Source organism: Mycteria americana, chromosome 2 (genome assembly GCF_035582795.1).
Source record: "Mycteria americana isolate JAX WOST 10 ecotype Jacksonville Zoo and Gardens chromosome 2, USCA_MyAme_1.0, whole genome shotgun sequence".
NCBI lineage: Eukaryota > Metazoa > Chordata > Aves > Ciconiiformes > Ciconiidae > Mycteria > Mycteria americana.
The window spans coordinates 169,446,785-169,459,036 of NC_134366.1; the positions used below are offsets into that span (position 1 = coordinate 169,446,785).

The window sequence follows — 12,252 nt, forward strand, 5'->3', positions numbered from 1 at the left end:
TTGGAACAGTTACATTAAAATGCATCTTACAAAACTGTGCAGAAGTGTGTGGACAGTATTGCTAAGAGACAGTATTGCTTCAAATATAGAGCAGAGAAATAGAACTGAACCACATCTCCTAGCCACTAGGCAGTGCTTCCTCTTTGAAAATGATGGGCATGGGGCACTAAGTCAGGGACATAACAGTGAGAGAAATCACTGGTATGTTTTTTTCTTCAACCGTAGTTTGCATGGCAATGTGCAATTTTTCACATACAGTTCCCAGCAACCATTAATACAGAATAGAAACCAGGCATGTGCAATATCAGAGGGAAAATTCTGGACAACATGGTTATTTAAAACAAACACATGTTGAAGAGCTCAGAAATGTTATATTAATTTGAGAGCTTATGAGAACTCCAAATGTCGTTTTATCACTTCTCAACCCATATGGGCCAGATTCACCACTTGTTCTGCTCCCATTTGTTGCCCATGTAGCACAACAAGAACTGGCTGAGTCATATGTCAAGAAAGAGTGTGCTCACTTTACTTCAGTCACCTTTCACACATGGGATGGCAGCTGATTTTTCTTGGTCATGAACACTAGAATGATAACTCATCATTAAAACAAATTATTTAAAAGTACACATTGCACAAAATTCAGCAAATTGGCCTCTGTTTAGTCATAGGTATCAGGGAAAAAAAGTCTAAGTATAATCTAGTGAATCAATACATTTACTTCCTAGCTTTCTTTCTGATCCTAGTCTTGTTACAGTTGTCTCAGCTTTTTCCCATCTGTAGAATATAAACAACTAGGACTTAAGAAAGACATTTTGAAGGATAAGTAAAGGTTGTAAAGTGATTTCTGATCCAAAGATAAAAGGTGATGATACTTAAGCAGAGCACAGCTTGGTATAGATACTCTGGCTACCCATGTGGAAAGCTTTGTACACACCACGAAAATTCAGAAGTCAAGAGGTAAGGATACAGACAGAGAAGGCATTCTGCTTCCTCCTGGAAGATAAACATTAAAATGTTTCATACAGACAGCGCTAGCCAAGAGGAATGTCATGCAAACAGATGGGATCCACTCTCTTAGGAAATAAAATGTAAGGTGTGATGTTAGATTAAAATCTTGGGTAAAAAATATAGTTAAAAAGAGAAGAAGAAGCTAAAATGAAATTTTTGGGTTTTAGCCAGCTTTTAATCCTCATCAGTCAGTAACCTGGAAGACAGCTCATTCTATCATCTATAACATTAAAAATTGACCATCATAAGATTTTCTTCAAAGCTCTTAGTGTGTAATTGCACAGTGCTTTGCCCATTTTTATGAATCCAATTCATAAAATAAAAATATTTCTACAAGCAGAGATCTTAAATTTAAAGTATTATACTCTGGAGTATCACAGAGTGGCTTTGATCACCCTTGAGAAACTTAATTAAGTTTTAAGTTCAGCAAAGCAAAGGTTTTCATTTAATGGGCTAAAACCATGTCTTTGAGGTGAATTGCTACTTGAACCAATAGACTTTATACAATACGTGGTTGCTTTTCATTTGTAGGTCTTCTAGAGACAGCTGTGATCTTCAGTGATGCACTCAGGTCTAACTGTTTTAGCCTCTGAGTATTTGTGCTTAATGGTATTATGGAGCACTGATGACACAAACCCCATAAATTCTTAGAATCGGGTGGCATTAAGTGCAGCATTGACAATTGGGCTCCTTCAGGATATGACGCATTTGTTGAGGAACTGGACACAATAACATCAAGACTTAAGATGCAGAGCATTGCCTATAGACGAGAAGCAGAACTTAGTTTTATTTGCAAACTGCATCACTTTTTAATGTTAGCAGAACTTAGTTTTATTTGCAACTAAAATCACCCTCTAAAGTTAATCAAATAAACCTGGTTTGTGCTGTAAGCTAAACAGCTAGACGAATTACTGGAGACCATGGTGCTGACGATAAATTACTAGAACATAGTGGCTACTGCACAAGCTGAAACTGAGCAATGCAGAAGGAAGCTGCACAGGTTGTTTCAATGCCGAGGAAGGCTATGATCATACTCATACTGGAGACAGGGAATCATTCAGGCTGGAAGGGAACTTGGGTGGTCTCCAACCCAATGCCTGCTCAATGCAGGACCAATTATTAAATTTGGACCAAATTGCTCAGGGCCATGTCCAGTCAGGTCTTGAAAACTTCCAGTGGTGGAGATTCCCCAGCCTCTCTGGACAGCAAATTCCAGAGCTTGACTATCCTCATAGGATTTTTTTTTTTCTTGCAACCAGGAACTGTAGGAAGGGACCAGGTCTAGCTGTTCTCTCAACAGCTTGTCCTATATTTAAAGACAAGATTTGCTGCTGATGATTATTCCATGCTTCCTCTAGGATATGCTCAGTGTGTAACAACATGATAACACATTCTGAACACAGATAACTTCATCTGCCTCAATTAGTTGCTGTTTGCAAAGTGCTTTAGAGAGGAAAAGTGCCAAAAGAGCTGCAAAGCACCACAATCACCCTCACATGAAAACTTGTAGACTAACTTCCCATTCCCTAAAAATTACACACAAGGAACACAGTGGTTTTTTGAAGGATCTCATAGTTATTTTATTACCAGAGCTGCTCATTCAGTAATTTCTGACACCCTTTATTGTTTAGAATAATTGCACTGACACAGTCTATGCTGGTGTCATGTTTCTGGCTTGTTCTAGTTAGGTTCAGTGCTTTAAAAATGTGTCACTTCGCTTGTTCTTAGGTAATAAAAGGTTGCAGCACACACACATATATCCTTTCAGAAGACTGAGGGCTTAGTCTCCCTTCCCCTACACACACGCAGAGCTGAGTGAGTCCCAGTGGTAGACGCAGGCCCATCTGTAACTCTGTGAATTAGGAACTGCAGTCAACATTTGAAGTGTAGCTCTGTATAAATGTAAATCATGTTAGGTGAAATCGAAGCTGCTTTCTGACATAACTCACTCAGAAAGTCATCAAAGCAGCAATGTAAATGTCACTTGGATCGGCGTGGTATTTGCTTTCCTTAGAGGACATAGTATCCAGATGTTAAGGGAGCAAAGGTTTATTTTTTGGTCAACCAAATACAAAGTTTGGGATTTTGTTATTTTGTTGGGTTTTGTATTTTTTTTTTTTAAAGGGCTTGCAAGGAACACACTTCTTTTCCACTCTTCCAGCACTGATTACCAACAAAGGATTGTTTAACAAGTGAATGGAAACTGGACTTAAAATTTTTAAAATATTTGTTAACACTAATAAATATGAAATTATTTTTTGAAGCTTTGGGATACAACCTTTCATGGTTTTCATAGCAATCATGAGCATTAAAAGATTAATTTTAAATAGTAAAATAATTTCTTGTCTAACTGCCTGACTCCAGGAAACACAGCTTTAAAAAAAAGGGCTAGGACCTGCATCAAAAGCATAGACATTGCCAAAGGCTCAGCTACAAACTCTGGCACAGAAAACTTACTAGAAATGTCCTTGCTTAATATTGGGTATCACAAAGAAGCTTCTTTGGAGGCATGAGTTACAGAGGTGCATTGCTTGCCAGACTCTAAATCAGAGGTGACACAAACCAACAAGCCAATGGAGAGACTCCCATTAATGTTAGTGGTTTTGAAGAAGGATATAGAAGCCTGATTAACATAAAATGCCACATGGGTTTAATTTATTTCCTGATTACTTAGCAGTCTTGAAAACTAAGGCTGGAAGAACAGTGAAACCCCTGTATTTTCTGAGATGTAGATCTTTGTATTATTTTATTTGGCTATCACAACCCATTGCTGAGAAGATCACTACGTCCAAAATTGTATAGCCTTCTTTAGTTACAAACATGTACATAAACACACCAGCTGACAAGCTTTTTCTTTTAATCCCATTCAGTGCGAGATTCTTATATGATACTCATCAGTAATACCTGAGCAACCCTCAGTAGTGCTTCCATGAAGACCAATGTCTGTCATATAATTTTCCTTTTATTCTCTCCCCTTGGGTAGAAACTTGAGCAGTAGAGTGTTTTCTATTTCAGCTCTTTGCACACACAAACACACTATTGTGTGCTGTTGTCAGAAATGCCGATGTTGTGGTTTAACCCCAGCTGGCAGCTAAGCCCCACACAGCTGCTTGCTCACTCCCCACCCCCGGTGGGGTGGGGGAGAGAATCAGAAGAGTAAAAGTGAGAAAACTCGTGGGTTGAGGTAAAGACAGTTTAATAGGTAAAGCAAAATCCGCACACGAAAGCAAAGAAAACAAGGAATTCATTCACTCCTTCCCATGGGCAGGCAGGTGTTCAGCCATCTCCAGGAAAGCAGGGCTCCATCACACATAACAGTTACTTGGGAAGACAAACGCCATCACTCTGAATGTCCCTCCTTTCTTTATTATTCCCCCAGCTTTACATGCTGAACATGATGTCATATGGTATGAAATATCCTTTGGTCAGTTGGGGTCAGCTGTCCCGGCTGTGTCCCCTCCCAGCTTCTTGTGAACCCCCAACCTATTTGCTGGCAGGCCAGTATGAGAAGCAGAAGAGGCCTTGACTCTGTGTAAGCACTGCTCCACAGTAACTAAAACATCCCTGTATTATCAACACTGTTTCCAGCACAAATCCAAAACATAGCCCCATACTAGATACTATGAAAAAAATTAACTCTATCCCAGCCAAAACCAGCACAGCCAGATCAGTTCTAAGATGCCTGACCCTTGGAAATGATCCCCTGTCCCGAAGGGGTTCACTAGACTGCTCCAGGCACATCCCAGAGAAGGGATGATCCTTCATGCAGGTGCATTTTTCATTTCTGACACAAAGTTCTAATTTGCTAAAAAAAAAAAAAAAAGGAAAATTGCTGATCACCGTGTTCAATCCTGAGTGTAAGAACCCTTGTCTAGATTCTGGTCACAGGCTGCAAAGCACTCTGATAACAGAAAGTAAGTTATCTTCTGCTTTCTACACCAGCTTCCTATATGATCTGGTGTCCAATGTGCTCACAGTAACCTGTGGGGCTGAGGAGATAATGTACAGTGTTTTGTAGCAATTCCCTCATGATGACATTTCTGCAGCTCAGAACAATTGGCATTAGGACACCAGAGCAAGAGGGTATCTCCTATGCAAACAGAGAGAGCAGGATTATCAGTCATCCCTGTTATGGTTATTACGAGCAAGCAGCCTATGGAGAGAGAGATATATACACACACACTTATCTTTCATCAAAGGAGAGTGAGCCATACTCTACAAGAAGCTGTCGTCTAACTGCTAACTTGTGTCTTGCTTAGGTTCACCTCTCCTCTCCCTGCTACTCACTGAACCATTGTAGTGGGACACACTTATATGCAACAGATGGATATGCATATTCTCTGCATAATGTTGTCACTTGCTTTTACACCATCTGTACAATCAGGAATAGTTGTACAATCAGCAATTACACAAAAATGGCTGAAAAGACACAAAGGGAACTGACCACAGTAGGTCACAGAAGAAGGAGCTCCAGCAGGCAAGGCACAGTTTTCGTCACTGTACACTGGCTGCATTTCAGAGAGGACACACTAAGGTTCTCTGCCACATCTAGCATGTGAAACATTATCTCAGGGTCCTGAGTACTATCTATCCAGGACCCTTATTTCTGAATCTAGACTGTACTAATTTTGTGATTTTACCTTGGTTAGCCAACCTATTAGATGAGTGTGGTGGGTTGACCCTGGCTGAATGCCAGATGCCCACCAAAGCCGCTCTATCACTCCCTCCTCAGCTGGACAGGGGAGAAAAAATACAACGAAAGGCTCATGGGTCGAGATAAGGACAGGGAGATCACTCAACAATTACCATCACGGGCAAAAAAAGACTCGACTTTGGGAAATTAATTTATTACCAATCAAAATCAGAGTAGAGTGATGAGAAAATAAAACCTAAATCTTAAAACACTTTCCCGCCACTCCCTTCTTCCCAGGCTTAACTTTACTCCCTAATTCTCTACGTCCTCCCCCCGCCAGTGGCACAGGGGGATGGCGAATGGGGATTGCGGTCAGTTCATCACACGTTGTCTCTGCTGCTCCTTCCTCCTCAGGAGGGAGGACTCGTCACACTCTTTCCTGTTCCAGCGTGGGGTCCCTCCCATGGGAGATAGTTATCCATGAACTGCTTCAACATGAGTCCTTCCCATGGGCTACAGTTCTTCATGAACTGCTCCCTCCCACGGGGTGCAGCCCTTCAGGAACAGACTGCTCCCATGTGGGTCCCCCACAGGGTCACAAGTCCTGCCAGCAAACCTGCTCCAGCGTGGGTTTCCCATGGGGTCACAGCCTCCTCCAGGCATCCACCTGCTCCAGCGTGGGGTACTCCACAGGCTGCAGGGTGGATATCTGCTCCACCATGGACCTCCATGGGCTGCAGGGGGACAGCCTGCCTCACCATGGTCTTCACCAGGGGCTGCAGGAGAATCTCTGCTCTGGTGCCTGGAGCACCTCCTTCCCTTCCTTCTTCACTGACCTTGGTGTCTGCAGAGTTGTTTCTCTCACATATTCTCACTCCTCTCTCCAGCTGCAGTTGCTATTGCGCAGTTTTTTCCCCCTTCTTAAACATGTTATCACAGAGGTGCTACCACCGCTACTGGTTGGCTTGGCCTTGGCCAGCGGCAGGTCCATATTGGAGCTGGCTGGCATTGGCTCTATCATATATAGGGGAAGCTTCTAGCAGCTTCTCACAGAATGCACCCCTATAGCCCGCCTGCTACCAAAAGCTTGCCACACAAACCCAATACAATGAGTTGGAGTTGCCTTTTAGCTCAGTTCTTTGTAAGTAAAGAATTGACACAGAACAGTTACCTAATGTATTTATGGTAAGATAAGTCAGAGTATTGCTTATTTGAAAGAGGAATATAATTTCCAAATACAAGAGGATCTTACTTTCCACTGACTATTTTGATCATTGGTCAACAGAGTTTGTTGAGATGCTGCTCTCCACCTGCAGAACAGTCTCATATCTTAGGCCTGATGCTATGTAGTTTCAATCTTTTCCCCCTACCACTGGCACTGGAGATACCACCTCTCTTCAGTAGACACAGGGTGCCTGAAAATTAAAGATGGCTATACTAACTAACCAAATGAGAGAACTGTCTTCACCAACTGTCATGAAGATAACTCATGATACCTGATTCGCCTGAAGTTGGACATTTGCTACGCTTTGGGACATTGATGCTTACTGAACATCAGCACCTCAGCTCCTTTCATGAATAGAGGTTTGTGCTACACTAGTTTCAATTCTGTCAGTTCAGTGCAGCAGGTTCTCAACTATCACTGCATGACCATATAGACACTTACTGCCTTCTTACTCCCGAGCTTTTTTGTCTTGGTTTTTTTTGGAAGGTATCTGATGCTGCCTTAAAGTGAAGGTCTGCTCAAGAGTCACAGAAATAATATGTCTTCATGCCAAGAAAGAAGTCAGTTCTGTCAATACATCTGTTCCAAGGGACAGCACTCATTTTTCCAGAAATGCATCACTTCAACATGCCTGTTAGCCCTCTTTTCCTTTTTTCTTTTTTACTTCATTTATATTAAAGAGAATCCTTGCATCATAAATGAACTAGGTAAGTATTTTCAAAATGACATAGATTTACAGTCCAAAAGTGATTTGCATTTCTTTACAGGTGAGAAGTTTGAAAAAATGCATATTGTTATGAACAAAGTAACAAGATTTGCCTCTGTCTTAGACTTTTAAATGATTTTTTTTTTTTTTTTGCATTTCCTGACACTGTATCTCAGAGACTCCAGGAAATAAGGTCTGAACTTCTGAATACAATGTCTATTTTCCAGGTATCCTTCCTGACAAGAAAGGCATTGGTTGATTGCCAAACCCCAGTTTGCTGAGGAAAGGAGCTGCTGCATTGTGTCTCTGAAGGGGATGATTTCATGACTAAGTACACTGAAACACTGTTGTCCATCTGGTAGGCAACAGGGATGTGTTGCCACATAAAGGCTTCAAGGAAGAATATCATGTTTTCAGCAGCTCTGAATGCTACTGATATTTGGTCTGATACTTGTAGGGTTTTGGAAACTCTGAGAAATCTTTTCCCCAGGGCAATGTTGCATTCATTTTAAAAGAAGCTGGACTTCATTTTTCCACTCATTTTTAATCACCACCACCCTTTACACACACAAACCACCAGTGTAAGTGTTAGACACTTACAAATTGCAGGCTGGAATTTGAGGAGTGAAAAGACTGATGAGGAGTTGATTCAGTCCTGTGATTGGTAACTAATGACTTACCTTGATCCTTGTTTTATAATACATCATTGCCAGAATCCCAGCATTATTAAGTCACTATTTCACCTTCTTTGTGCCCTCTGTTCCCTCACAGACTCCAGAAGTTACTTACCCTGTGAACGCAGTAATTGAGGGGTTGTTTTTTTCCTCTGTCAAATAGATTTTGAAAAGCTTTAAGAAAAAAAGGTGCAGAAGGATTGCTTCTGACAGAACCAGACAAATCAATTAATTGATCTCTGGCAGTCAGGGATAATTTTATTTCCTACTCTATTAAGGAAAATCAGAATCAGTTAGATAATTTCACTAGAGAAAATATCTGTCACCAGTTATTAAGCAGCACATGATGGACAGAATTAAGGATGGAAAACCCAAATAAGTTTTTCTTCCAGAAATTTCATTACTTATTACATAACCTTTAGAACCCTGCCATCAAACAGCATTGCAAATACTTTGGTTTGACCAAAAAAAAGGTTATTTCTTCCCCTACAGCAGCACCTACAACATTTAACCTTTGATGTCTATAAATACTCACTGTTGTGTTTGCGCTTCAGAAGAAGATAAATTTAACACTAACTGACCAAAGTAAACTACCTGCAACACATAATTTACTGATGACTGTTCCTATTATATATGCCAGAAACATATAACGGTAACAAATATTTACCAAATAAACCCTGATTAATTTTATATAGGAGTTTCTTTTCAATAGTAACCATTCATACAAGTTAAGAAACATGATTCTTAAGGAGTTAACAGATTAAGGAGTTTCCGTTTCTTGTGGTGAGGGAGATGTGGCAAGTGGCTGTGTGTGCATACAGAATTCAAAATAGCTTCCAGTGCAATAAAAAATAGAACAGGACCATTACTGAATGCACTTTTTTAAAAAACTCTTTGACTCTGTGGCTTACGGCCAGCAGATCATGTCCGTAACAAAGTTTGATTATTAACCATCACCTAATGGCTCCAGAAGGGCTGATTCTCCCAGGATTCTCTTACTAAACCTTGCTTATTTATTCATTCCTTTATTTGCATGGAATGCTCTTCTCTAAAGGTCTCGCTGTTAGCCCAGCCACGCTCTCCCTAAAGGTACTGCCTTTGGAAGGACAGTTAGCCAAGACTAAGTGTTTTTGGAAAATACTGTCCTTATTTTTGCACAGTTACACAGTTCCAACCCAGGAATTTCAGCCTTATGTCAATTAGGCATACAGTAGCAGGACTGCTATGTATTTGTGGAGATATATAATCAGGTTTTTTATTATGTTTTTTTAATTTTGCTTTTGTACCAAAGTATTAAGAGGAAAAGTAGACAACAAATTAATACTCTTCATTGTTGTTCTTGCTTTTGTTGTTAAAAAACACGTGGGGTTCCCACAGAAATTAAGATTCATTTCAGCTCCGCTGCTATCCTGATGGACATCTCCTATATTGCCTTTCTGGCCTGCACGAGGACAGAATGATATTGACTCCATTTACAAGGCACTCAAAGAAGAAAAACACCAGTCAAATAGAAAATGCCCATCATTATTACTTCTACCACCCTCTCATCTGGGGAGACCATATGTCAATCCAAGATATCCCAGATGTCTATAGTGAATATCAACAATGGCAATAGGGGAAAAAATAAAAAGTGTGCCCAAGTTAAAATGAAATTTGGCAAGCTCATCTGCTCCTTTTCTTTGCAATTCCATGCTATGGTGATAGGGGCTGCTGAGTAGAGAAAGCCAGCCAGAGGATACTGATCAGCAAATATGAGACACAATAAAGGATTTTGTTGTTAAAATTTAACATTATGTTAACACAAAGTTAAAACTATGGAAGGAGAGCAAATGTAATACTATGCAGGATACATAGAAAGAAAAATTACTGTAAATAAATTAATGCAGTATAACCTATAGTACCATGTGTTTGGAATATTAATCAGTAAAACAAGGTAAGCATCAGTGGGGGAAAAAGCAAGCATAATTAGGAACTCATTAGTGTGACAGCAGAATATATTATCTGTGTTAGAGCTGGTTTACCCCCACACCAGAGATTTGATCTGACTGTCAAAGCCAAAGAAAGCGAATTTTACAGAACTTATTGACTGCAAAAGCAGACCAATATGACAAAAAACAGGCAGCTCATCACACAATAACATGAGAAGTGGGAAGCTTCTTGCCTAACCTCTGAACATCCTGCTGTCTAAGTCCAAAAAAATCACTGAACCCACAGATGGGTGTGGATGTTCAAAAGTGAGGAAGATCAAAGACATTACACTGATAACCAGAAGCCAAGAAAAAAATCTACAGCTAGAACTGCCTTCTAAGGTCATAAGGACTGGAATACACAGGAGACTTCTTTTATAACTCAGATAAACCAAACACCTCCAGCACAGAGGATTTTTTTTCTATATAACACAAGTACTTGGTATAGTTGGAATGTTTTCTAACATGAAGTTGGTGGATATTCACTTGGAGACATGAACAGAATTACAGATGTCAGCTGTTAAAACAAAATAGAGCCATGTTTCCTTCATTCAAGTTCACACCATCTTTTCCATGTAGTTCATCACAGTATAAACAAATAACAAAAAGCCTGTATACAGATGGAAACAGCCCTACCTAATCCATTCCAGTACCTGAAACAATTCCATAGTTTTCTTGCTTGAAATGGTGCTCAAGGTGAACAAGTCATCTGCGAACCACCCCTGTGCCAAGCTAAGGCTCGAAAGAGAATATCTAGTGTGCTGTACACATCAATCCTCGTAGATGAAAGAAAATAATATTCCACTAAACCCACTATTGTCTATAAAGTACATTCTTTTGACCCATCTGAGTCTTCTGGTCTCCTCAAAAAACATTTCAGTATCTTATCTTTTCCTCACTGAAAAACACCTGTGGGGTCCAATATGCAAACAGAGTAACAACTCACACTTGGTTAGGCTTCTGCACTTCACAGCCACTGGGTTGTTATAAAAGCTAATAGGAAGAGAGGTGCAAAAGAATAGGGGCAAATGTTTCAGTAAACCAGAAGTTGTAAATGTTTTTCTAACTTACAGGGACGTGAAAAAACAATGTGGCCACCAGAACCAGAGCTTTAGGCAGACATGAGTATTCATGTTCCCTTCTGAAATGCTGGGATTCAGCTAAATTTCATTAAAAGAATATAGTCATTAGACTTATGACCCTAAAATGAACATATTTTCATTATAGTTCAATGCAGCTATAATTTAGCACAGAGATTCACCACCAGTCCAGAAGCATTTAAAACAGCTGTTGTGCTTATATCTGAACAGATGCTTAAAATAGTTTGAAGCATTACAACATTGTATTACAAAAACAAGTCAGTCAGACTGACTTTACAGTGAAAGTAATGTACATTGATCTTCCTTGACAGCAATAAAAGCCCAATGACATCCTTCCCTGCCCCAGAGATTGCATGAAATATAACTGTATTTGGCAGAAAAGAACCTGTTTTGGAGTTTAACTCTTTTCTGTAAACTACTCCTCTGTAATAAGTTTCAAATTAATGGAAACATCAACTCACCCTCTCTGGAAGAGGTCCACATTATGGAATTTGTGTAGCTCCACAGAAAACTCAACCGTTCCCTGGACCTCAGACATGATTTTTTCAGGTCATCACCTAAACAACACATATATACAGGCATTATAAGCATTGGAAGTATTTTGCTTAACAAATCCATGAATGGATTACTATCTTTTATTTGGCATCTTGGGGTTCATGCAAAGCTTGAAATCAACTGAAATCAACTGGAATCTTTCCAATAACATCATTGGGCTCCATCTTCAGGAAGTCTCTCTAAAAGTCAGATCAAAGCAGTAATTAAGAGAGGTAAAAAGTCTAATTAAGCCTGAAGACAGAATGATATTATCATGGAAAATATAATAAGCAAAAACTAAATAACATTATGTGCAAGAATCTCAAAGCAAATTTTAATTAACTCTCTTGCTACTCTTTTGTGGGAAATTGATTTTTTTCTTCCCGTTTTACCAAATGGCAGATA

At 39.8% G+C, this 12,252-nt stretch overlaps 1 protein-coding gene across 1 annotated transcript in view; it reads right to left on the reverse strand.

The window, feature by feature from the left end:
- The window catches only part of FAM135B (family with sequence similarity 135 member B), a 151,931-nt gene extending 140,080 nt beyond the window's left edge, over positions 1-11,851 (reverse strand). The window contains exon 1 of the mRNA XM_075495767.1: positions 11,775-11,851. Coding sequence (XP_075351882.1) covers positions 11,775-11,851 — 77 coding nt within the window. The remainder of the gene's footprint in view (positions 1-11,774) is intronic.
- Positions 11,852-12,252: the final 401 nt, after the last annotated feature.